The 26,309-nt window shown below is 34.2% G+C and overlaps 1 protein-coding gene across 33 annotated transcripts in view; it reads left to right on the forward strand.

The window, feature by feature from the left end:
- The window catches only part of LOC106177031 (uncharacterized), a 64,995-nt gene that overhangs the window by 36,431 nt on the left and 2,255 nt on the right, over positions 1 to 26,309 (forward strand). The window contains exons 11-38 of one of the 33 annotated variants that reach the window (XM_087006203.1): positions 156 to 221; positions 1,149 to 1,178; positions 1,801 to 1,872; positions 2,543 to 2,641; positions 3,808 to 3,834; positions 4,072 to 4,107; positions 4,665 to 5,093; positions 6,172 to 6,217; positions 7,113 to 7,177; positions 7,518 to 7,637; positions 8,887 to 8,964; positions 9,613 to 9,735; positions 10,249 to 10,344; positions 10,860 to 10,922; positions 11,398 to 11,478; positions 12,369 to 12,428; positions 13,495 to 13,533; positions 13,858 to 13,890; positions 14,177 to 14,212; positions 14,482 to 14,517; positions 18,232 to 18,276; positions 19,696 to 19,746; positions 21,040 to 21,102; positions 22,044 to 22,070; positions 22,872 to 22,916; positions 24,259 to 24,312; positions 25,265 to 25,345; positions 25,927 to 26,074. In XM_087006203.1, coding sequence (XP_086862329.1) covers positions 156 to 221; positions 1,149 to 1,178; positions 1,801 to 1,872; positions 2,543 to 2,641; positions 3,808 to 3,834; positions 4,072 to 4,107; positions 4,665 to 5,093; positions 6,172 to 6,217; positions 7,113 to 7,177; positions 7,518 to 7,637; positions 8,887 to 8,964; positions 9,613 to 9,735; positions 10,249 to 10,344; positions 10,860 to 10,922; positions 11,398 to 11,478; positions 12,369 to 12,428; positions 13,495 to 13,533; positions 13,858 to 13,890; positions 14,177 to 14,212; positions 14,482 to 14,517; positions 18,232 to 18,276; positions 19,696 to 19,746; positions 21,040 to 21,102; positions 22,044 to 22,070; positions 22,872 to 22,916; positions 24,259 to 24,312; positions 25,265 to 25,345; positions 25,927 to 26,040 — 2,115 coding nt within the window. In that variant the 3' untranslated portion in view covers positions 26,041 to 26,074. The remainder of the gene's footprint in view (positions 1 to 155; positions 222 to 1,148; positions 1,179 to 1,800; positions 1,873 to 2,542; positions 2,642 to 3,807; positions 3,835 to 4,071; positions 4,108 to 4,664; positions 5,094 to 6,171; positions 6,218 to 7,112; positions 7,178 to 7,517; positions 7,638 to 8,886; positions 8,965 to 9,612; positions 9,736 to 10,248; positions 10,345 to 10,859; positions 10,923 to 11,397; positions 11,479 to 12,368; positions 12,429 to 13,494; positions 13,534 to 13,857; positions 13,891 to 14,176; positions 14,213 to 14,481; positions 14,518 to 18,231; positions 18,277 to 19,695; positions 19,747 to 21,039; positions 21,103 to 22,043; positions 22,071 to 22,871; positions 22,917 to 24,258; positions 24,313 to 25,264; positions 25,346 to 25,926; positions 26,075 to 26,309) is intronic. The other 32 variants (XM_087006208.1, XM_087006204.1, XM_087006212.1 and 29 more) reach the window with 32 other exon arrangements.

Consider the following 26,309-nt stretch of genomic DNA (forward strand, 5'->3'; position numbering starts at 1 on the left):
TATTTCAGCACAGCTGGCCAGAAAGTCAAGAAGATGTCTTGGTGATAGATGTCATCAACATAACATTTAGTTTTATAAAGCAGTCTATTGTGTTTCATACAGGCGCCTTCTTATATATACCAGATGCAGTATATGAAAGTGCTCTTTTGTTTCAGGGAGTTAAACGTTCAATAAAATTTAATGATGGCACAGTAGGCTATGCAGAAGTGGTGAAAATTAAGGTATGGTGCTTGCACTTCCATGCATGACTTTTCATATGCCAGAAGCATGTGCATGTTCCAGTAATAATACAGAATGCATGGTCCTAAATGTCAACTGACTTATATCTTGATTTTGTTTCCTTTTGTATTTCTTTCAGCACTGAGGATTATATACAGAGCAAATTAAAGATATATCAACGACCCCAGTTTAATATTTCTGTGCCTGGAAAGTTTTATCTTGTAGAATGAAGCAATTTTTACCTTTGTTGCTCTCCAGAATAGTTTTCCCAACTTAAAACCATCCGCATGTTCCTTGCCTTTAAGAGGCCATGAACTATTACTGACATTTCTTAAAAGATTATCCTGAAATTAGCTGAACATATCTTTTATGTTTGAGTTTAATTTCAATATTTTTTCATTTATAGATTTGTGTTTTCCTTTACAATTAAGTTAACCTTTGCTTTGTTTTTCTTTAATTTGGTTAGCTTTTTTGTTCTATAAAGAGAAATATGCATACAGTTGCATGTTAAATTATCATTTTTTTTTCTTATTGTCCCAGTCACAAAGCATTATCACCTTAATATTCTACCTCTATTCTGCAAAAAAATTATTTTATCTGTACTTTGTGAAATAATAATGGAATAATGTGAATTGTTGCATTTTTTTTAAAGTGTCGAATATAGGTTGGGCTAGACTTACTTCAAAGTTTTAGATGGATAATGTGAACAGTGAATCAGTCATTAATATTTTTGATAATTCATGGATGTCATCCCCCAAATATATGTTGACTACCAGCATTCCTTCAAAGTTTGGTACAAGGTTAGGAGATAAACCAGCGACACATATGGACAGGTCTCCAAAAAAAATAACACTAATAGTTTTGTTTATTTAATTTTTTAAAGTGAACAGTCATTGAGTAATATTTTCTATGGATGTTCAACATTCCAGGGCGGCTTGTATGAGGTTATCACCATAAAGGTTGGTCCCATTTCATGTACTTGGTCTTTCACCTCCAGTACGTGCATGTGTACTATGGTCAGTACAAAACTGCGTGATTGTGTATCTTGAACCTGAGCCTGACACTGGAGAATACTGTGCACACGCACCCCCCCTGCCCCCGCCCCCATATAATTACCAATTTCTGATTCAGTGGAAGTTTTGGTGGGCATAAGGGGGAACTCCTTTCTTCGATATGTACAAAATGTTAATATAAACCCTTTTCCTTTTCACAAAAATCTGTGGTGTATGTTGTCAACCAAGCTGAAGTTTTAAGTTGGGCATTTGTTCAGTACCACCCATATACTCTCTTTCCCCATTAATCTTTTAGTGTGCTCTCTTGTTGGATTTGTAGATCTAGATATTGCGCAGGTCCTGTTATGTCAGGCTGGGTGAGAGGATGGCACAGAAAAGGTTTCTACTGCATGGTGCCAAGGTATTGGAAGGTTGTGCTGTATTGAAGGGGGCTTCTGTAACACTTTGAAACTAAACACTGATGATGTCGATGATGATGGTGATGTTGGCAGTCCCGCAGCACAGTACATCCTTCGTATTGCATGTTTTTTAAACGTTTGTGCGTTAACTTGCATGCTGCATGTTCCAGGGAGAGAGAGGTCAGAAAGGATATGCCGGCAACATGACTCCAGATTTGATAAACAGAGTTGAGGTATTAAGGGTAGGTATTCTGTGACAATATGTGCATGTGTTGTGAAATGCATATCAATGTTTTGAGTGACTGGGGTGCATGTTTATAGTTGACATTTTGAAGAATGCTGTTTTATTTTGGAATTGTAATTTACTGTAATTGCCGAATGTCTCCTTGTATAAATTTTTGCCCTGTTGCAGTAAGGTAGAATCTTGGAACTTCTGGTATGTAAGTGTTTACAGAAATGTTCCAAATTGATCCACCATTTACTTATTGTTTGTGACTAACATGTCCTCATTCTTCTTCTTCAATCTTTATTTTTCCTGCCTTCACAACAGGACATGATGATGGGTATAACTTATTTTTTGAAAACATCCTATGAAAAGACGAAATTCAGTTGGATTTGTAAAAATGGTGCATTTTAATTGACACTGATTACAATTTTTTCACTTTCATTAACTAGTTTGTAGTGATTTATTTTTACATTAATTGTATTGACACCACTTGAATATCTTTATGAATGCACAGGTAAATGACCGCCAACAATATCTAACCACCTAAAACAGAAACTAGATACAAAAATAACTCCACCATACTTGATTGTTTCAATGAGATCACTTACACATTAAGTACTTTTTGTTGAAAATGCTAGAAGAATAACACTGGCTTGTGTGCATGATGCAGTGTATGTCACTTATAGGGGGAGCCAGGGGCGATTGGCCCCCCAGGGCCAAGAGGAGAAAAAGGCGAGACTGGAATCCCAGGTTTAGATGGTAGCAGAGGGTCACCAGGGCCTGAGGTGGGTAATGTTTGTAGATTACTAATTCACCTATGGGCTCACCCTGCCATGGTCATTTGTCATTGTTAAAAAAAAAAAAAGGAAAAATAGATTTATGGACAGATACAGTTTGTCTGGACATTAAGCTATCACCTGTATCTGTCTGTGTTGCATTGCCGTTGGTGTTGGCATGCACTTTCTTGGATGTTTTGCCTGTAAGCATGATAAATTGAAAAACGTTACTTAATTACTCTCAAACTTTAAAATAATGATGTATAGGACCAAAAGGAATAAAGATATGACTTTTTTTTAATTTTTCATAAATTGGCATCTTCCAGAAGTATCTTTAAATTCCCATGTGCTTAATACTTAGTACTATTTAAGTTTTCAGAATGTCCACAATAACAGTACTATTGGGGGATTGTGCTATTCAGCAATATGCAATAATGCATTAAAATTGACAAAAAATATTTTGTGCTCTTTAATCATTAAATTGGTTATTTACAATTTGTAGTCTTACCATCACTGAATCCATTAGGTTTTTTTTTTCTTCATTTTTGTCTGTCCATTTTCCATTTTACAGCTTTGATGTCTTGTTTATGTTTTTCTCTTTGCATTTAAAAATGTTTTAATGGAAAAAATCTCTTCACGTGTCGTGAATAAGTTGTGTTACAGAGCAGGGTCAGCCCACTCTCTTGATGTGTACTATGACTACACAACAAGTTTTTTAAAAAAATGCAGAAATGCAAATAGTAGTAAAATTAATTGCATGTTGATTGCTGTTCTAACAGGAATCGAAATTGAGAGAGAAAGAATGTTTAAGATACTAATTTTATTGGAGGATCATTGTGTGATATTGAGAAAAAATATTTTCTTTTAAACTCTTTAGTTTCTAGTGTGTTTTTTTCATCAATATTGAAGTTCAGACTCAGAGAGACTATTCATGCATATTTGACATTTATTAGTTAAAAACTTCTAAGATGTTTAGGCATACCATTCAGTACTTAGATATTTACAGATTAATGTGATTTTGTTATTTGAAAAACATTCAGTAGAATGATTGTAACAAAGCAGAAGTTTCTACAGACCATTGCTAAAAAGACATAAGAGAAGTATATTGTAGTGATAAAGTCTGTAAAACTCATGTTTTCCGTGTTTAATAAAAATGGCTTTTCTCTTTATTTCAGGGCCCACAGGGACCTCCAGGCCCACCAGTAAGTATTAGTGTTGTTTTCAAAAAATAAAATAACTTTTAAGAAAAGAGATTTCCTGTCTTACCCAACTATAGCTGAGATTTTTTTATGTTGGAAAAAGTCATGGAAATTTTTGAACAAATATTTGCTTACTTTTGTGAAAATCTTTTGTCATTTGATATGTTCGGAATTTAGAAATATATTTCTGCTTTATTAGTTGTGTTCAACTTTCTGAAGTCTAATAATGTATCATTTTAGGGTCCAAAAGGTCCAGAGGGTCCACCAGGTCCACCCGTAAGTGAATTAAAATATTGTCATGAAATATATGTACAAATGCACATAGTGCATAGTGCTTTCACATGTGTTAATCTAAAGTTTGAATTAATCTGGCAAACTTATCAGAATAACCCACTGTCTGTTGTTGAAGGTTGCCCTTTCTGCAATACTCAAATATGTTACAAAAACAATGGTAATAAAAATTGAAAAATGTACCAACTCCTTTCTGCAATACTCAAATATGTAACAAAAACAATGGTAATAAAAATTGAAAAATGTACCGACTATGATTACAGGTGTACAGTTGAAATCCCTAGTTGTTCTGTACTATACATTATGCCTTGCCTCACTTTGTATACTCCACTCATTGTTATGATGTTAGTGTCACTGGGATTCATTATCATCTTAAGAATAACATAAGGTGCTTGTCAATTTTAGTAGGACCAGTTTAGTGAAATTTCCATGAAATAAATTATAGTGGTTTATACAGTACATTAAATCTATATGAAGGTTGCTTGATAGTAGGCAATGGCATGGATATTTTTTATGGTAACTCTTCATATTCTGCCATGTAGGGTAATATAGGTCCAGATGGACCTATGGGTCGTGCAGGTCCAAAGGGCGAACAAGGTTCAGAAGGCAAACGGGGGCTGCCTGGTTTCCATGGTGAACCTGGAATCCCTGGAGCTCCTGGAATTAAAGGGGATAGGGGTGATGTTGGTCCCAAGGGTATGATGGGAATTAGAGGCCTGCCGGGTATGACAGGGGCACCAGGCAAGGGGCTCCCTGGGGAAAAGGGGGAGAAGGGAGACGATGGAGGGTATAATGGCGTAGCCTTGCCAGGGCCGCCAGGACCTAAGGGAGATACAGGGGATAAGGGAGATAAAGGGGATGCAGGGGATCCCGGAAAACCAGGACAAAAGGGAGCTCAGGGAGATACAGGTTTTCCAGGACCCAAAGGGGACATTGGCCCCCCTGGGTTGCAGGGGGAACAGGGAGCAAGAGTGAGTGTTGCCAGGGTTTTTATTTGGCATGCTCTTCACTTGCATGACTGGTAGATGTTATGTACATGGTAAACTGCAAAGGTCAGTTGGATGTTAATAACTTGATTGAAGCATGGTTCTTTTTGCCAAGTTCTTGATAATTGGGCAAATTATACCCTAAGCCATCAGCAGATAAAGGGAAGATTATATCCCCCTTCCTTTCTGAAATAAGGTTATCTTATACTATGTAGGAGTGCATGGAACTTTGAGTAGTACAGAAAAATCCTGTTCTGTCAATTCTGTTGAATATGATATAGTTTTGCATGTTTTCAAAATTTAAATGTCCATTTGATTTTAGTATGGAGTATTATTTTCCTTTTTGTCTGATGACTTACTGAATAGATGGAGCATTATGAATTTTTCAAACTATGAAGTGAAGGCTGCTTCACATTCAGTTCTTTTTAAAAATTCAGTTCTCAGGTTTTGCATGATTTTTAATGCATCTAGGTTGAAGTACACGCAGTACACAGTGCGGTTCCTTCACTTGAATGCATTGCATGAACCAAGTGTAGTAGTGTCATACATATCTGGTTATCTTAATAGAAAAGTCATTTGTAGACATTACCAAGGCCCTAGAAGTAAATCTTAATTCTATAAAAAGCCTAAATCTATGTTATTATTATTTGGTACAATGGCTTTACCTTTTTAGTGACTCATATGCTTTAAAAATATAGTTTGCACGTTGTTTTGATTTTTGTCTACAAAAGTGGAACAGAATGATGGGTTTGGTATCAAATTGAAAGAATTTGTTTGAACTTAGCATTTGCATGATATTAATTTTTACATGTAATTTAATAAATTGCAATCATATCATGTTTATAAAAGAACTGTATAAAATGTTCCATGATTTAAAAAATCATAACTTTGTTGCAAATGTAAGTGCAAATGTAAAAGGAAGTGGGGATTTTCATATTCTGAAATGATGATAAATCGGTAGGCAATGATACACAGGTAGAAACCCTGCTGGGAAATATTAATGTCAAAAAAAGTAAAACATTTTTATCGTGTGATATAATCCTGGACTCTGCTCTGGTTTTAGGGCTACAAGGGTGACAGAGGAGAGCCGGGGAACAGTGCTCCCACAGGTGAGATTAAGTTGGGGTAGAACAGGTCTGTTTCCCAAAGGACAAAGACTGGAAGGTGGTCTCAGTTTTTAAACCAAAATTTAAGTCTTTTTTAACTGAAGATACATCAGTAGTAATTTACTGAAATAAAATTTTGTATTATTTTTTTATGCTGTAAAAAGAAATAGCTGATGTTTGAGGCCAATCGTATCCAATCGAGGCCAATCAATTAGTATCATGAACTACTTCTTTACTTAGAGACTAAATAACATTGACCAAACATGATGTTTTGGTCCACAACCTGTCTAGAGACCTATCTTATCGAAAGACCATGAAAACCTCTTTAATAGTACTTAAGATATTGTCATGAAATGAAATAACTTAGCAAGAGCAAAATTTTGATCTGAATTAGAAAACCAGGCCTTGATCCATAAAAACTGGGCACAAACTTTTAAAGTCAGCACATCTTGTTCATGAAGGGAACAATGCTTTTAGCTTGATCTACATTCATCTGCACCTCAAACTCATACTTAGCATTGAGGCTTCTGTGGTATGGTTTTTAAGAGTAAATTATTATTATTCATTATTGATTTAGTTTGCAAAACAACATATTGATAAAAAGGAAAAGTCAGCAATTGTTTTATTGTATGATTTAATACATTGCTTTCAATTCTTCTAAGATAACATCAAAAGTTGCTTGGTCACTGTCATCCAACATTGATGCTGATTGATCATGTGTCCTTTTTTCTGATTGGTCAAAAAATCGGCAATGACTTCATCAGTCAATGTTAAGTGTGCTGATGTTGTCGTCGCTGACGGTCAATATTGATTTATATCAGACTGCACATTCCTAGGTATAAGATGTTAATCTGCTAATTATATAGCAATAATAATGTTATTATAATTATGATTTCAGATGGTGCTGGGAACCCACTGTGGATTCAGGGACCTCCGGGACCCCCAGGACCTCCAGGAAAAACGGTAAAAATGATTTCATTTCAATGGAGACTGCTTTGTTGTTCTGAGTTAGACATGTCAGTAGATTTATCATTTTTGTTATGGTAGGTAGTACCCCTGAAGTAATTATCTTTATATATTTACTAAAAGTTAGTAGTCTGTAGATAAAGACTTAATAAGATTTGATACCCCATATAGCACAATGAAACTAGGACTTCTTGGAATTCATCTCTTGACTTGTGCCCTGAAATTTGCCTTTATGAGCATGAATCATTAATTTAAATGCACAAGCATGCCTGCATGCATTTCTCACCTCTTAATTAGGGCATGGTATAACATTATTTCCTTTTTTTGTTTCGAAAAGAAAAGGACAAATCGCTGCAGATATACGGTACTTAAGGGACATAGAGCCCGGCATCTGCAGATTCCACGGATGAATAAGCGGAAATTGCGTGCCTTGATCATACATGATATAATAAAAGAGGTATATAATTGTGCTGACTATATTGTCAGTGTTGAACCTCTACTATATAACGTGGTAGATAGTAGAAGCTGCATATCTGCGCAAAATTCTAACTGATCCAGAGATAGCAAAACAACATATAGTGCCTTGTAGTTGCATAAGTGTGTGTTAAACCTGAAAAGCTTATTTAATGATGTGCATGAAGTTACACAAGGTGTGTTTTCAGTCAAGTTTGGGCAAACTAACATGGTCCACACATTTTCCAGGTTGTCTAATTATGGTGAGCCCACATTGGGTAGTCAATCCAATTTTCTCCACCTCCCCCCCCCCCCCCCAACCCACGCCTCACTCCCTTCCTACGGGAAAGTAATCAGCCATAATTAGACGGCCTTGCTGAGGTAAGTCTTTCCAGTTACGTCGCCCCAACTTGGGTGTACACACATCTTTATTGTTTGTCATATTTGAAGAATTATATTGGAAAAGTTTTGTATATATGCATGTTATTGGTATTGAAGTGACTCTTTAGAATACATTTAAAACATTTTGAAAAATGAGAAAATACAAAAGGGAAGTTCATTCAGATGCTGTGGCTCTATAGTCATTACAGTGCCATATGTGTACTACATTTATCTTGTTGTTAAGTCGGGTTTTCGTCCTCAATTGTATAAACTATGTGTTCCTTCTGATGTGCAAGACATGTTCTGTGTGATTTATATTTTGTGTTTGTTTATTTGGCATCTACTTTGTTCAGATCTTCTTCTTGAAGATTGTTAAAATAATGTTTAATTTTTGGAACCTGATTGAGCATAGGATACAGGAAATGTCCTCTTGTTCAGAAAACTTGCAATATAAAATATAGATCTCATAAACTTTGATCATGATCGAAATTGCTTTTCCTCTAATTTATGATACATGTTCAAGTTTAATGACACTTTATTATAGCCTTCTTTTCTACTTTTCGGTTGTAACTCGGGTGCTTGTTTTCTAGCTTGCTTTTTAGCATTTTGATAATCTCACATTGAGGTTGTATTGTATGGGATGTGTTCAAATTAAATTGGATGTTACTGCATGTTTTTTTAAGTTTCCTATCAGGAGATAACTTGACTGTAGGTAGCTATATGTAACTACTGTAGTGTGAATACACACATATATTTTTACCAAGGTCCGTTTGTACCAATTCCATAAAAACAATAAATTTGATGCATGGGAATTAGCATTTATATAAGAGAACTGTTTCTTTGTGGTATATAAACATCTGTTTTGTCTTTAGGGAGAACCTGGTGTCGGTAAGCCAGGCCCACAGGGTGATAAGGGAGAGAAAGGAGACAAGGGGTCCAGAGGCCGCAGGGTAAGATGTCCAGTCTAGTCGTAATTTAAGATGAGTGAATGAAATGATGACTGTTATAAAATGTATCCTTTATGCCATAAGCTTTGGTTATTGTTGGTAGTTTGATTATACACTCACATGCAGTGAGTTGTTAAAGTTGTGGGTTAACGAACTTCAAGTTGTGAGTGTTGCTTTGCTCCAGAGGTAAGTGATTAATGGGCAAATTGCTTACATATCATAATTTCCATTTTTACTTTTTGTGGTGGTTGGTCTTTCCATTCCTTTTTAACAGCTTATTTGTCTTCATTGTTTAGATATTGTTAAAATCTATCATAACTGTTCTTATTTGTGGTAAGTCAACGGAATTGTAATCCTTACTGAATTTTACTGTGTGAAATTTACCAATCTGTATACTTATGATGTGTACTTAAATCTGAATTAATAATATATTGGTATCATGATACACCACTGAAATACACACACACACACACACACACACACACACACACACACACACACACACACACACACACACACACACACACACACACACACACACACACACACACACACACACACACACACATTCAACCTCTCTATGATATTGGAAAAAAATCCCAGATGATAAAAGAAAATCTCATTGTAGTCGACTTGGGTTTGTTTCTGTAGGGTTATGGAGAAAAGGGAGACCAAGGTTTGCCTGGTTTTCCTGGTCCCTCAGGTCTCCCAGGACAACCAGGACCCATCGGTCCAAGGGGGTTAAAAGGTTCTTTTGGCCTTCCAGGACCACAGGTAAAGTCCTGGCCTTAAGTGTGACCACCATGCATGGTCCAGCCAGACACCCCCTCTTTAGACAGACACAGATAGAAGTGGACATTTTCACTTTAGAGAGTTTTGTTTTAGTTTATACTCATCACCAGCACTTGTGCTTGATTTTTGATCATCATTGGTCACCAAGGTATCTCAGGTTGCTTTGAAGTATTCTGATACTCAACAAAAGTTTCAATTTCTTGGAACATGAAAAGTAGAAAAAGAAAAAGAGAGAACTAAATGCAAGATTTGAACTGCATCGATGTTCTGATTTGATAATGTTATTTTATTAAACGCTGATCCCCTATGAATTTAAGGACATTTCTCAGGGCTTAATAGCCTAGTTTGGAAGGAATACACTGTGTTGCTTTCTTAAAATTCAAATGATTTCTGAAAAGCTACGGTACATGATCAGTGATGAAGCTTGGTCAAGCAGGATCCCTACAAGTGCTGAATGTCCTGCATGGCATAAACCCCAGGATGGCTTTTTTCCAGGGGAAAATACCAAAAGATCTCCATGAGCTACAGGGCCCCCCTGGGTTACCAGGCCTCACTGGGCAAAAGGGGGACATGGGCATGCCAGGGGCGAAGGTAGAAATACCATTTCTTATTGCGATTATCTCAGATATTTTATGATTTGATGTCTCAGAACAACACATTTTTAAGCACCGCGTTTCCTGTTGTATGAGTATGAAGGTTCTAGATTGACTTTTTGTTTTCTATGGATATTTACGGTATGTTTGAGCAATACAAAAATCACTGTCTCTCCTATCCTGCATGTGATTTGCACTGTGAGTTTCACTGTTTATATATGGTTTATAAATTAAATTTTATGGTAGTTTCTATTTCCATGTTCATTGTTTTGATATCAGCTTATTGTCCATTTTTGGCATATTAGGGCAAAACATCCTTCCGGGTTTTAGAATTTAGGAGAATAAAATTAGACGTAATTCAAGAATGACTAAGTACTTATCATGCCTGTCTTTGGATATAACTTTCATATGACTTGTACTGATAACATCTACTTAGGGCTTATAATCAAAATTTTAATTGGTAGATTTTGAAATTAATGAGATCTATTTGCATTTCTTTATGAACTTGTGAAGGGAGAGCCAGGCCCTATTGGCTTTACAGGCAAAGATGGTAGAGATGGTGAACCAGGAAGACATGTGAGTTCATGTTTCTGGTTTTTACATTATACAAAAAATGGGCATTATATTGGGAGAGAAGGGATATTTTAAACTTTGTATAATCCAATTGCACCCCATTTCTGAAAGTAAAAATGAAGCTAAAACTTACGCAATTTATATGTTTTAATTTATATGTTGAATACTTCACCAACTTGCATTTCATTGCCAGTCACAGATTGCTTCATTCAATGAACTGGAGCTGTTTCTTGCATCATTTTTTAAAATCTTATTCAGAGATAATTTGTAAAAGAAATGAAAGCCAAATTTGAAAAAAAGAAGACCCCTATTTTCAAATACAAAGAATCAAATACATCATATTATATTAAAATAATTTTCTTTTAATAATTTATCTTGATTCCACTCACATATCTTTTATTAACTTAGTTTCTAGTAGACAGCAATGGGTTTCTTGCTTTTCTTTGACTTTAACTCTACTATGTCTCTGGTGGTGTAGGGTGCTCCAGGTTTTAAGGGAGACAAAGGTGACATGGGCGAGACAGGGTTAATAGGACCACCAGGTCTACCAGGACCTCCTGTGAGTACTGCTTTTTAAAGTGTATAGAAGTTGGAAATTCTAGCGCTCTGTAGTAGTCTCCTGTAGTCTACTATCACTATAAATATTATGTTTCTTCATCTAATTTTTCAAATTTGGAAGTGAAGTTCCAATATGTACATTCCCATTCAAGATTGGCATGACGGGTATACAGTAATGACTCGATCTTTTCAATAGGGAAAAATTATGAATTTTACAGATATTGTATTTCTCAAGTCATAAATTCTTAAAGTTAGAAAACTCCTTTTGAGTGATAGCAACAAAACTGATAAACAAGCTACCTTATAGTTCTATTGTGTACAGAAAAAGCACTACAGATGCTACAAAGAAATATAATTTTAATGATTTTAAAATCATGTATCTGAAAAATTTTTAGTTTTTCCTCATTCCGTAATCTTGTGGCTAGTTTGAATTCCTAACCCATGTACCTGTTTCACAAATAATATAAGATACTATATAGAAAAACAAATAGCTATCTTTATATACTTTGTGATATAGGGTCCCTCATATAAATGATCATAATTTTGTTGAACCATTTAAATTAATGGACCTACAAAGCAATGCATGTGTATTTATTTTTATGAAACAGTTTATCTGCCAGTTTGTGTTATGTTTGATAATTTTTCACATAAAATGTCAGCAGTCATACTTTGTATGCCATATGTGTTTTTTGGACTCTCAGAAGTTGGAGGGATTTTATACAGGATTTGCAACAAATACATGTATGGTTATTAAATTTCAGTGTGAGAGAAGATAGACGACGACCTGTATGAATTACCATCAACATAACAAATGTTTCAGTCTTGCTAAAATTCCCTGATATATATATACATATATATTGTTAGAAAAAAATTGCATGCTTTATATTTTAGCCTATGAAAAGGGAAGGAGGACAGGATGATGATGATGATGAGTTACTGGAGATGCCTGTCGTGAGATTTATTAATTAGTGATAAAAATGGTGGTGGTGATTTTTAACCAAATGCTATTCGCACTCTTATTTGGCTGATGAAACTGAATGGAGTTTGCTCATATTTTCACCAAATTTAACATGGATTCAGTTCGAGAAGGTGAAAGCATCCAGGTCTTTGGTTAAAGAAAAATTGAAACCAGGAGTGAGCCCAAATTTAATGAGGTGGAGGTCTTGGCTCAGAAAGAAATTGTTTTATAGCATTTTTGTCCGTCTTCATTTTAGATTCAAGATGTACTTTTTCACCAATGGATATTTGTAAAATTGATGTATTGTTTCTATGCAGAAAAAGCCCCATGCCCCCTCCCAAAGCAACATGAACAACATCATGGACCACAAAGTTTTCCGGACTTAAATCACGTACTTTTAAGTTATTTTGGTGTATAAGTTCAGGTCAGTTTTCAGTATTTAGTGAAAGGGGCCCTGAATATCATTTCACAAGGTTTGAAAAGTATTTCATATGAAAAGACAACCCACCTGGGTAATTGTTTTTCATCATTATCATTTAAAGGAACTCTCCATACATTTGAAAATCCCTCAGGGACGTATCTTCATCTGTCAAAGCTTCTTATATTTCCCAATGAAGACTTATAAAAAAAGTATAACTAGTTCCGTTACTTTCTTCTCAACTTTCATGGCATCTCCCAGTGTCTGCAGTATACATGGTTCAGGGCTGCGATATAAATCACCAAGCCATTTTCGTGTGTGAACACAAAGTTGTGAAGATGACAGTCAGGACGGTTATGTCCTTCTAAATGATTGTCTAGTCATTTAGAACTAAATTATTAAATAAAAAATTGAACATTTTTCTAAATGAAAGTGCAGGGACAGGTCAGCCAATGATTGATGAGTAGGAAAAAAATGCCCTTAACCCCAAGAAAACTAATTTTGGAAGGTAAAGCCCGTGGAGAGTTCCTTTAAACAAATGAGGTGAAGGTTGTAATACGTAGTATCTGTAGTAGGATGGGATAAAATTTTCTTTACGGCACTGCTTACTAGGTAATGCACCTATCTTTGGTCATCTTCAGGGTGAGCCGGGATCAATAGAAGGAGCCAGTGGTGAAGGGGTCAGTTAAAACAAGCTTACTAACATTTTTAATGTTTTTATTATCAAATTTTTCAAATGGTTCAAGCTTGTGCAGTATGCTTTCTATTTCTCTTAGATCAGTTTTTTTCATCTTGAAAGAAAGACACAGTAAAATGGAGTTGAAATTTAGAATGTCAGAAACAGTAAAATAGAGTTGAAAGTTAGAATATTAGAAATTGCAAGTTTTTGTGTACAGAACAGTAATGTTGTAGATGTTTTGTAATTACTCAGAATACATTATCAATTTTGTTAAATAATTGATAACATTCTTGTTTACCTGCTTATTTATTTATTTACATTTTAGCTAATTGGACCTCCTGGACCACCAGGACCTATGGTAAGAAGGAAAAACAATGCAATTATGAAAAATGAAACATAAAAATAAAGTTATGTGAAACAGCAGGTATCATTGTGATAAGTATAATTTCAGAGGGAAGCTTAATAAACGGTAAGTGATAATGGGAGTTTGGGAGCTTGTTGGGAGCAGGGCCTTACTGATATTTTCAGTCTCTTTTACTGTCAAGAACTGTCCTAAAGGCTGCTTTATCTTAAACTTTGCTTTACCTTTTGTCATATCTCCAGTTGAAGTGTGCACCCTCTAATCCACTGACTATTGTTTTTAGGGTCCAATGGGCCTTCAAGGGCCTCCAGGCATCAAGGTACTTCATTTTTTATACAACACCATTAAACATTGAAATAAATAAATGGATAAATTGATAAATAGTTTATTTGTAGATATAGATGGTAAAGTTGTCTTTGGTTGGCTGATTTCAAGGTTTTGCAAACAGTGTTTTATCTGAAAGAACAGGTTATTCAGCTTCATTTCTGATATCACACACTGATTAGTGCCCTAGCCTCTTTTCCATGGTCCTTAATGGAAGTCATCAAAGTGGAATTAAAAAGTGAACCATTTTTTTCTCTTTCAAAGGGTGAACAAGGCATGAGAGGACCCAAGGGTGATCTGGTACATATGATTTCGATCTATGCATGTTATCTAGCATGGCATAATATGAAATGTTTGAAATTCCAGTCCCTGTTCTTTTAATTTAAAAGTAGATCAGTCAGGAAAATAGCCAAGCCCCACTAGATGAGTGAAACTTGATTTTTATGTACAGACACAGATGTGTCTGTACATATTGCCATCACCTGCGTCTGTCGTCGCCGATGCTGTCGCCGATGCCGATGCCGATGCCGATGCCGATGCCGGCGCCGTGCACTTTCCTTGTAAACACGATAAGTGGAGGGCAGTTTTACTTTTTGGCTTTATATTTACAGAGCTGATGAATATTCATAAAACGCAGGTCAAGTTCGAAAATCAGCATGATCGGGCCATTATTGTAGAAGTTATGCTGTTTTTTCACTTTTCAGCATATTTTTCACATTTCCTCAGATTCAATTCTTAGGCATGTTAACAGTCTCATTATTAAACTAATAAGATACGTAAAAGTTTTTGTTTGACATTTCCTGCATCTTTACAACATTGTTAGTTGATTTTGTAAAAATGATGGTAAACTTGTTATTATGTATTGTGTAATAAAGTGTCAAAAATGGAAATAAACTCATATCATTGCAGTTTGTCAGATTCAATCATTCACTATGTTCAGAATCTCAGAATGGAAGAAATTGGACATTTAACACTGCTTTATTGATATTTTTCCCATCTCATCAATTTTCTTAGTTGATCATATAAAAATGGCAGTAAACTGTTAATTTTGTTTTATGTTAAAAATTGTTAAAAATGGAAAAAAAAACATTTCAGAACAGTGCTGTCTTGTTTACATTTTGGCATTTTCAAGTTGTGACTTTGAAGTTCCATGGGCCTGAAGACCTTTGCTAGTCACATTTTCTGAATATCCATGATACTAATATTTTATTATAAAAAATTTATGGTCATTATGCTGTTAAACATTATGTAATATTGCATCAAAATGTGAAAAAAACCTATTTTGGGCACTGCTCCCATGATGACCATTTAAGAAAAATCATGTCACTTACTGTTCTCAAACAGTACAGTAAATATATATATAGATGTGTCTGTACATATTGCCATCACCTGCGTCTGTCGTCGCCGTCATCGCTGGCGCCGGCGCCGTGCACTTTCATTGTAAACACGATAAGTGGAAGGCAGTTTTACTTTTTGGCTTTATATTTACAGAGCTGATGAATATTCATAAAACGCAGGTCAAGTTCGAAAATCAGCATGATCGGGCCATTATTGTAGAAGTTATGCTTTTTTTCACTTTTTAGCATATATGCAACACTGTAAACACATTCCAAGGAAAACCGATAGGCCTGTTATCATGAAACTCACAGGAGTAATCTATCTTACTAAAAGGCAGGTCAAGTTCAAAAAACCGGCATGATCAGGCCACTATTTTAGTAGTTATGTTTTTTTTTCACTTTTCAGCATATATGCAACACTGTAAACACAATATATGAAAAACAGATAGGCCAATTGTCATTAAACTCACAGGAGTGGTCAATCCTGCTAAAACGCAGGTTGAGTTAAAAAATCAGTATAATCGGGCCATTATTTTAGAAGTTATGTTGTTTTTTCACTTTACCTCAGATTCGATTCTTAGGCATGTTAACAGTTTCATTATTTAATTAATAAGATATTAAAAGTGTTTGTTTGACATTTCCTGCATCTTTACAACATTGTTAGTTGATTTTGTAAAAATGATGGTTAATTTGTTATCGTGTATTGTGTAATAAAGTTTCAAAAATGGAAATAAACTCATATCATTGCAGTTTGTCAGATTCAATCATTCACTATGTTCAGAATCTCAGAATGGAAGAAATTGGACATTTAACACTGCTCTATTGATATTTTTCCCATCTCATGAATTTTCTTAGTTGATTATATAAAAATGGCAGTAAGCTGTTAATTTTGTTTTATGTTAAAAATTGTTAAAAATGGAAAAAAAAAAACATTTCAGAACAGTGCTGTCTTGTTTACATTTTGGCATTTTCAAGTTGTGACTTTGAAGTTCTACATGCTTGAAGACCCATGCTAGTCACATTTTCTGAAAATCCATGATACGTATATTTTATTATTAAAAATTGACGGTCATTATGCTGTTAACCAATATGTAATATTGCATCAGAATAGAAGAAAACAATTATGGGTGCTGCTGCCATGATGACCATTATGGGAAAACCATGTTACTTATGTTTGCCAAATGTCCAAAAAAAAAAAAATGCAGGACTAAAATGCAGCCTGAGTTGGAAAAGTAGTCTTATTGGCTTCTTTTTCTGGAAGTTATACATTTTCAAAGTGTGAACTTGAACTCCCATGGGCCTGAAGCCTTATGCTTGTTACACGTTTTACTTACATTGGTATTACCTGTTGAGCATAATTAAAATTTGATGTTGAATTTGCAGTTTAACATAATGTACTTTTGCATCAGAATTGACAGTAGCCTATTTTGTGCATAGTTATTTCCTGCTTTTTGTCTGTACATTTGACAGCTTTGCTGCCTTGTTGGATGCTTACTACTGATCTTTGATCAGTTCAATATTTTGCCTACCCTTAGCTCATAGTAAGTTTAATTTCTTTATGCCCAACCCAACCTTTTTATTTTTTAATCAGCTTTTTAATTGTTGTTAGTTTTTTTAACTATAAATATTGACCTAACTAGCTCTTTAGATTCTCAATTTTATTTTATTTATTTATTTATTTATTTATTTATTTATTTATTTATTTATTTATTTATTTATTTATTTATTTATTTTTTGCATGACAAGATATTAAAAAAAAAAGATTCATCACGTTTCAGTTTCCCTGTAACAGTCTGTTTTTAATACGTTAATGTGCACCATTATTGATAATACTGGAGGTTTCTGCATGTTATTTGAATGTTTTGCAGAAGGCATAGGGGATATTGTTTTATTTCAATATAAAGAGAGGCTTTTGATTGGTTACCCTTATATGATATAAATATGCCATTTTTAAAAGATTTTAAATTTATCTTTTGTAAAAGAAAAGAAAACAAAATGGTGGTAATTACATAAGTTTGGGATAATAGAGATTAAAAAAAAATTTTTTTCTGTTATGTTTTAAGGCAATTAGATATAGAATGAACACATAAAAAATACAAGGATAACTTTTCACCCCCTGTGCCTTAGTAATAGAGACTCAGTACTACAATTTATTTATTTTTTTATTTTTTTGTCATTCTATTTACTTGTCCATGAAAGATTTGCATGTCAATTGATACAATTGTATACTGATGTGCTTTTCAATATGCATGAAGCTATGTTTATTTGAACAAAATTGATTCATATTATTGCCATTTTTTCAACCCCTGAAACCATTAGAAGCTTCCTCCTTGACATTTCACCAGTTACCCAGCTTTGTTTTGTCTGTTTAAAGGTGAAAATTGTTTTTCTTTACATGGTCAGTGTAAGAAAGATTTTGTTAGTTTGCCCCTTAAAAGGAGCTGTCCCTGGACCAATAGCGTGTAGACAAGCTACTTTTAAATTGATTTTCAGTTTTGCTGTCGCTTACTTTCAGTTGAATTTCACCAATGTGCTCCTCATATATGTGTTTTAAAACATTTGGCTTTCTTTCCTAAATGCAGGCAATCATTCAAACGCTTTTTTTTCTGCTTACCTGAGTATATTAGGTAGGGTTTTTTAGTTTAACCCAAACCCTTTTAATGTTTTTGTTACCCAGGGTTTCACAGGAGAAAAGGGGGACTCTGGGCCCATGGGACTCCCAGTAAGTTGGCGCATGGATTGTAGTATGCCAGACTCCATATCCTGCAAGCATGATGTACCTAGAGAAATGCCACTGAATATTTATTACTGAATATATATAATATACTATTAGTATACCTGGATTTTGGCAATTTCACATTGCCAGTGTATGTCATTTTATTCTGTCCCCTGCACTTTCATATGCCTAACTTATCATACCTCTTTTTGAATAAAATGTGATATAAATGTTTGGCTCATGCTCTTTTGGATGTTGCACTGCCATTCTTTTGTCAACACCAATTCAAAGTTGAGCTGAGCTTGCTCTATAGATCTGTAAAGTGTACCCTTGTTAATGAAAAAAGAGACATTGTGTTTATGTATACATCTTTGTTAGCGTATTAGACCACCTCTGCTCAAACTGGTGCCGAGTGCAATCTAAAATATTCCACTGGTACAAGTGATGACAGAAATAGACAAACCTTATCCTCTTTTCTCTCTCCATTCCTTTCTTTCCCACAATTATCAAACTCTTGCTGATACTGATTTTCCCAACCCGTTTCATTCAGAAAATGTTGTATCACCACTCTGAGCAAGGCCCTGCACTTTTCCAGATTTTACCACAGTGTATGGCTTAGATATTTGATTGACACATCATGCAAAGATACATTTTTTAATATATGACATAAAGCAAGTCACTGTGTGTCTTGGTCTTAAAACCAGCTTAGTGTATATTGCACCAGTCTTGAGCACAAAGTTTCAGGTGTATGGATCATCTCAGAACATCTTCATCCATCCATTAACTTAAATTGATTTTGTTTTTAAAAATTATCACAATGCCTTTACTAAATTGGCAGTTCTCATCAAATATCCATTTGGCACGAAGGAGACTATAAATTTGATATTGTGCTGCCAGATAATATTTAATAAAGAACTCTGGTATATTTGATGGAGATGATGATCTGATGTATCCAGTACTTAGAATCACAGTTTTATCAACTATCTGTTTCAAAGTTTTCATTATAGCAGCTGTTTCATTGATATAATGTACATCATTCCAAAGAAATGGTCTACCTTAAAGCAAGTAAACTTCTTCAGTAGTTATAACTATCTCATAAAACAGTAGCGGATCTGGATTGAGGGAGGGGGGGGGGGGGGGGGGTTAAAGACTAAATGTTGAATTTACCACATTTTCAATTCTAATAACTGCTGGGACATTTGTGTGATATTCAGCAAATGAAAATGATTGACATTTGACTCCAAATGTCCAGAATTTTATACCTAAAAGTTAAATCCAAAGAAAGTACAAAAGGGAAAATACATTGGAGTTTTATAAAGAATCCTCTCCACTACTGATATTGAGACTCTGCACAAATCAAACAATGCTTCTTCTCTTTGCTTCTGCACTATTCTCACTGCTGAATGTTGTCAATGTATGTGATAGGGTGCCATGGGACCAGCGGGAGCAGGTATTCCGGGAACAGATGGCATACCGGTAAGTTGTCTTTTGGATTTAGGATGTAGGAGGATGAGCTTTCCTTTTTATTTATGTATATATTGATTTATTAATTAGTTTTAAGTACAAGTATGTATATAGGGATGGAATTGTCTTGGGATTATCACATTATGTGTGAAAAAGGAAGACATTCAAATATACTTTTATTGGATTGATTGCATTAAGATGGAGGAATGTGCTGGTAGGTTTTCATATATGTTTTAAGTTGTATTAAAATCTGCCTGTCAATCCTTAGATTAACAAAAGAGGGTGTGCCTTGAAATCTCTCAAGAATGTACATAGCCAATTTTTTTCTGTTTCTGTTGCTTTTATACTTGCAGTTTTGAGATAATTTTCAAACAGTCAAAATCCCATTGATATCTTGGCTATGACACTTGAATTTGGCGTATCGGCCTCTTTTATCCATCTTGAGCATTGTCAGGTAGAACATCTGTTTTGTTCTTCAGTTTGCATGTAGGTTGTTTTAGAAGTTTTGTTTGCTTTAATTGGATCTCATTAAAAAAAGCAGAACTTGTGGATGTTACTACACGCAACAGACACTGAAAGACAGTTAAGTAAACTGTTATAAAGTAATGTTGTCAGTGTTGGTAGAAAGATACAAGTCATAAAAGAATAAGGATGGTCAAGGTAGGTAACTGTAATCTTTGGCTGCCTGCAATATGATTTCCATTTTTTAGAAAGTGTAGCATTAAACTTTGCTTCAGTGGCTGGCTGTGGCTGTAAAAGTTCTCTTGATTGAAAGATGCATTAGAAAACTGCACCCAGCGCAAAGCATCGTCCATGCTTCACAGCACTTTTAATGCACAGAGTAGTAGTTAGTATGTTGCCATTAAATGAATGATTGATCGGTTGGCTGAATGGTTGGTTGATTGATAGGTGGGATGTATGAATTAGAACAGCAGAGAACATAACTTTTTTGTCCTTTTTTTATTATAATTGTAAGTAAAAGAATAAATTCTTACTGTGATCACTGTTTTAATATTTTTGCAGCATGAACTTATTTGATGTTTCAATTTATGTTTCATTTTTTTGTGAAAATACAATGGAGAAGTCACTCAAGGGACTTCACAAATTTGCTGGGATATCCATTTTTATTTTAGATTGGATTAGAAAATACACTCAAGTAAACAACTATGTTAGACTTCAGCTGCTATCACTATAAGATATTCACTTGAAAAATAAAATTGATTCAATATTTACAATATATCTGTTTGAGGTGAGCGTGATTTAATTCTCATATGCAAGACATTATGTGAATATTTTGTATTTCAGGGGCCACCAGGTCCAAAAGGAGAATTTGGAGAAAGGGGATATAGGGGAGAGAAGGGAGACAGGGTAAGGCTTGGATTTAAAAAAAAAATGACAAAAAAGACAGTTAAATTAGAGCATAATCATCCACTATATGGCCTTGATTCTGTCTAATGCAGGGAATTTTACATCAAATTATTTTATAAGAAATATGAACATAAAGCTTGACCCAGCTCAAGGCAACATTACTTTCCTCCATATTATAGGTCCTGCTTCATGTGGCTGATCAGAATTATTTTATATCCAATATTTGATAAAATTGTCTTTAAAGAAATAGAGAGAAAAGAAAAGTTACCTTAACATACTGTATCTGTTTATTGCACCTTTTATTTAATTTATAACCTTTTAAAAGATGGAATAACCTTTTTTAAAATACTTGTCAGGAAATAAATGCCACATCTCTTATTAACTATGCCTATTTTGTAGTGCGTTTTAAGATTATGCTCTAGTTTCTAAACCTTGTGGTATAAGAGAAGTTGCTCTTAATGTTAAATATTTAACATCTCATATGGTGCATGAAACATATCCTAAAGATAATTATATTTCACTTGTTTGGCATAGAGGCTTTCTAATTGCACTACTTGCCGTGTTCTTTATTGTCAATGTGGCTGGTCTTAGTTGTCAAATGACATTTGATGATGAATGTTTTTCACATGTTGTCATGATCAAGTATTGTTACAGGCATTATTGTCCTTATATAAAATCTCTTGAAAAATTTCTTGACTGAGATAGATTATGTGTTATAGTCTCACAATTTCAGCAGTATTTGTCTGGTCACCATAATCATCCTTTATAGCATAAGGTTATGAATGTTTGCTGCATATTTTTCAACAAAAAGTCGCAGACATGTTATATTTTACAATTTTGACTTTCTTAGTATTACTCACAAACAATTTGAAGTTAGAAAAGTTATTGTGATGATCACAGTTTCATTGCCATGTTGTCCAAAATTGACTGTTCTAATTTAGGGTGGAGATGGCCTGATAGGGCCTCAGGTGAGGACGCCACTAACATTATATTGATTTTTAACTAAAAATAAAATGAACAGCTTTTTTTAATTTAAGCACAAATTGTATATTTTTTGTGTGTACTTTCAGTTTGCATTTTCAGTTAACGTGTAAAGCATGATGGAAAGCATCTGTGCTCTCTCTGCCATAACGTCAAAATGTTGTACTTGGATATATGTTTTTCCTATAGATTTAAAGACTTTCTGTTATTCTTCTTTATTTATGTTTTCAAGAATGAGATCACCCAAGCTAATACAAACTTTAATGTTATTTCTGTTTGAAAAAACATCCCTTGCAAAGAACTTATTTAGATTTTTCGGACTTTACTCTGTAGAAAGTATAAAAGTAGTCATCATAACTGCAAGTAAACTGTACACTGGTAATGTGCATGTCTATGCAATTAGTATGTGTGCAAATACATCATAAGGCACTGCATGTATATTATTGGAAAAGTATGCTTTCTAACCACATGTTAAAGACACAATGCCATTTCTATTAATTTCGTGCATTATCAATTTATAAAAGACCCATATTTATTTTCCAAGTACAAAAACAGTCTTCATTGTACCTTTAAGGCTCACGTCAGTGATATGTTAACTTATTTATGTCAGCATATGTAGAATCTATAAAGAGGCAAAAAATATGAAAATTTAAGAGATTGCAGTGATAGAACTATATTATTTAATTCAACACAAATCATTTGAAATATTTTTTTACTTATTAAAAGATGCAGAGATAAATTAATGTTTTTATTCAATATAATTTTCTCATTAATTTTCATTGCTCCAGGGATTGCCCGGGGTAAAAGGTGAACCCGGAAGCAAGGGAAATGAGGTCAGATTCACATAAATTATCCTTTCGTTATTGCCAGGGTGGCATTGTGTTTTGGGGAATGACACTGTTTCTTCAGTGTGTCAGTATTTTGAAATATGTCTACAACAGAATTGACAGAATCTTTTTTATTGTAGAGAATATGTCAAGCAGAACATAAAATATATTGTTTCAGTTGGTGTAACATTTTATGAAATTGTAAGATTTATAAACAGGATCAGTGACAGCTACTATATGTAGATTTATTGATATTTGGCCAGTGAAGGCTACCTTTTTAAAGCCAAACTAAAATGATGAATTTAAGCTAGTTTGATTTCAAGGATTCTCAATAATTCAGAGTAATGGAAGTGAAAAGTGATCATTTTGTGTATTGTAAATGTGTCTGTTTGTATTCAGAAAAAAAGGCAGTTAAATTGCATGCTCTTAGCACTGAGTGAATAAGGCGCATTTACACCAGGCCTGACTTGAATCGAAAGTTGCCCAACTGACATCATCATTTAACTTCTTTGCTCTGATATGGGGTGTAAAATCAGATGTTGCGGCATTGGATAGTTTGTGTCTGTTGTTTGGATGATGTTTGTTGGACCATTTTTGGTTCAAGTTAGACTAATAGTAGTTGTAAACACGTCTCATCTTTACATTTGCCAGCACTGCTACAGCTTTAGTCATTTACATTTATATGTGATTATTATTATTATTACAATTATTATTATTATTATTATTATTATTATAGTTTCTGGATCTTGTGGAAAATATTTGTGTGAAATTAGTCATATTTTAGTTTAAATTGTTTTGATTTTTGCACAGATTCACATATTAGTGATAAGCAGGCCCAGGAACATTTTAATCCAGAAGGCATCAGTGGTTAATACTGTAAAAGTTAAATAATTTGTCTAGGTCTCCACCCAGTCCATTTTAGTTACATATTGAGGCTATTTTATTTAAACAGTGGGTTCAAGAGATTATGTCTTACTTTGAAGTGAAATATTAATGGAAATTTGCCATTTATCCTATGTTGAATGAGGTCAAGGGTCAGTTAGGAGATTCTGAGAGTACAGTATTTGTTAAAGGATGATTTACATTTAAATCTATTCAAATTGCCAGTGTCTGAATTGCCAATGTTGATGTACTTATATAACTCTTTTGATAACAGTGCCCAGGCAGCAGTTTTCAATTATTTTTTGTCTTTTGGTGAACATAATGTATTGAGCAAAAAGTATACACCAATCAAAATAATCGTGTATAATTTTATGAACAATATCTTTCAAAGGGATTTAAATGGTTTAGACATATAAATGCATTAGCATTGCCAGTGTGTTTCAACTTTCTTTCCTTATTTATGCAGGGAAGAAGAGGCAGACGTGGACGACAGGGAATGAAAGGAAGTAAAGGAGAACAGGTGAGCCCCACGACTGCACACAAACCACACTGTTTCTGTCACTGTTGAAGACTGCACCACGGTTCTTGCTCTTCTCACAGCTTTGGCTTGGTGGCAACAGTATAACTTTTATTATAACACTGTCATGCTCTCTCTTTCTCTTTCTCTCTCTCCTTTTCATTTAGTCTATTGGAGGCCAGTTTTGTTCGACATTAATGACTTATTACTTATTGATGATATTATGTAAACGTCGAATAGATATATTAAACATTTACTCAAGACTGGATTATTAATAAGTTACTAATTTTTGTGAAACTGGCCTCCATCAATTTTTTTGGATGACCCTAAATTCCACAGAGAATGTACAGAGCAAACCACTTTTCCTTCTCGTGCATTTTAAACCCATCAACCTCTGTGAAGGGTTGGGCTCCTGTAATTAGTCACTCTTTCTTGGACAATTTATCATAGTGTAAATAAATTTAGGCCATTAAATCGGACCCAGATTCACTTTCATCTACAAAATTGATATATTTTGTGCAAACAGTGGGCAGTAACACGTCATGTTTAATGTATTCCTGGTTTGAAATAAAGTTGTCTTTTTTTTTTTTTTTTTTTTTTTTTTTTTTTTTTTTTTTTTTTGCATTTTAAGTGCAGAGAATTGGTTCTGAAAATATGTTATTTGTGAAAAGACTTAACCAGGCCACTGATATGATTGAAAACAAATAGAGATTTTCACTTATTGAACTTGTTTTTCTTTTTACTGGTTAACTGGCCATAACAATATACCAGTTAATCTTATTTTACTAAACCAACAAAATATTATTCTCTCCTATCAGCATAATATATATGTCTTAAAACTATATTTAAAACCAATCAATGTATAACAGCCATTAGCATAGTAGTAATGGTGGCAGTATGGGAGGCTCTTTTCTCTTCCTGTGTCTGACTTTGCTGTGCTTGCTTTGGGTATCAGGGCGCCCCTGGTCTGGATGCCCCGTGTCCTATTGGAGAGGATGGTTTGCCATTACCAGGGTGTAGTTGGAGACCACAGCAGGTAAACTGAGGGAACAAAATGTATGCAAACAGAGCTCTGAAAAAAATCTTTGAGGCTGTATTTTTTTTTCTTTTGCAAATCTCGAGTATTATGGGAAGGGGTGCATTTGTGTTTCATTGTAGAGTAACAGCAGCAGTTACCTGTAGTAGTTGTAGTATAATGCATTTTGTGTTTATGGATAATAGAATCTTATGTTGTGCTGAGAATGTTTTGAAACGGCAACATGAAATTCCTGAAAATTGCTGAGCTCTGTCTGTTTTGTTTTTCTCATTTTTAAATACTAGTTTTTTTGCTGCATGGCTTGCACCATTTCATTTCCATATCTACTTCCTAACAGCAGCATGAAACTATTTTATATCTTTTTCTTTGCTGTTTGTATTCAGTTTGATGACTTAGATGTTGAAATTGAGTTCCGTAACCTAATGACTGATCTGTCATCCTGATTTTTGTTCTTTTTTTTTAAAAGAAATGTTAATTTGGTTTCAAACATGTTTCCATGAAACACACTTATTCTGTTATAGTATTAAAATATTTTGAACTACTAATACATTTTGCATGATAAGATTTTTCATGTATAACAGGGTGTACCTGGCTTTGACACGCCTTGTGCATATTCTTTGGACGGAAATAAGGTGATGACACTGTATGACCTGTGTCAAGATGTCCAAGATGTAAAGCCAGCCCCTTTGACTTAGAGAAAATGCATGTTGAATGATATTGGAAAAAGGAGTAAGGATCTTACACTCACAGATTGTAGAGAGCTTCATATTCATAATTCTGTTACTTGCTGAATGTTTTGTTTTGATAGAGCATGGCAAAACCCCCTTAAACATACTGCTTTGTTTTCTTTTTGCATGTATATTTTATGTTTGATGTTTTTCATTATCAAACTTATTTAATATCTATTCTTTATCCTGTTCATAATGGAATGGACCCCTGTGAAATGATTATATATCCTGTGTTC

This window comes from Lingula anatina, chromosome 2, assembly GCF_051362555.1.
Source record: "Lingula anatina isolate TDL-2025a chromosome 2, LinAna3.0, whole genome shotgun sequence".
Lineage (NCBI taxonomy): Eukaryota > Metazoa > Brachiopoda > Lingulata > Lingulida > Lingulidae > Lingula > Lingula anatina.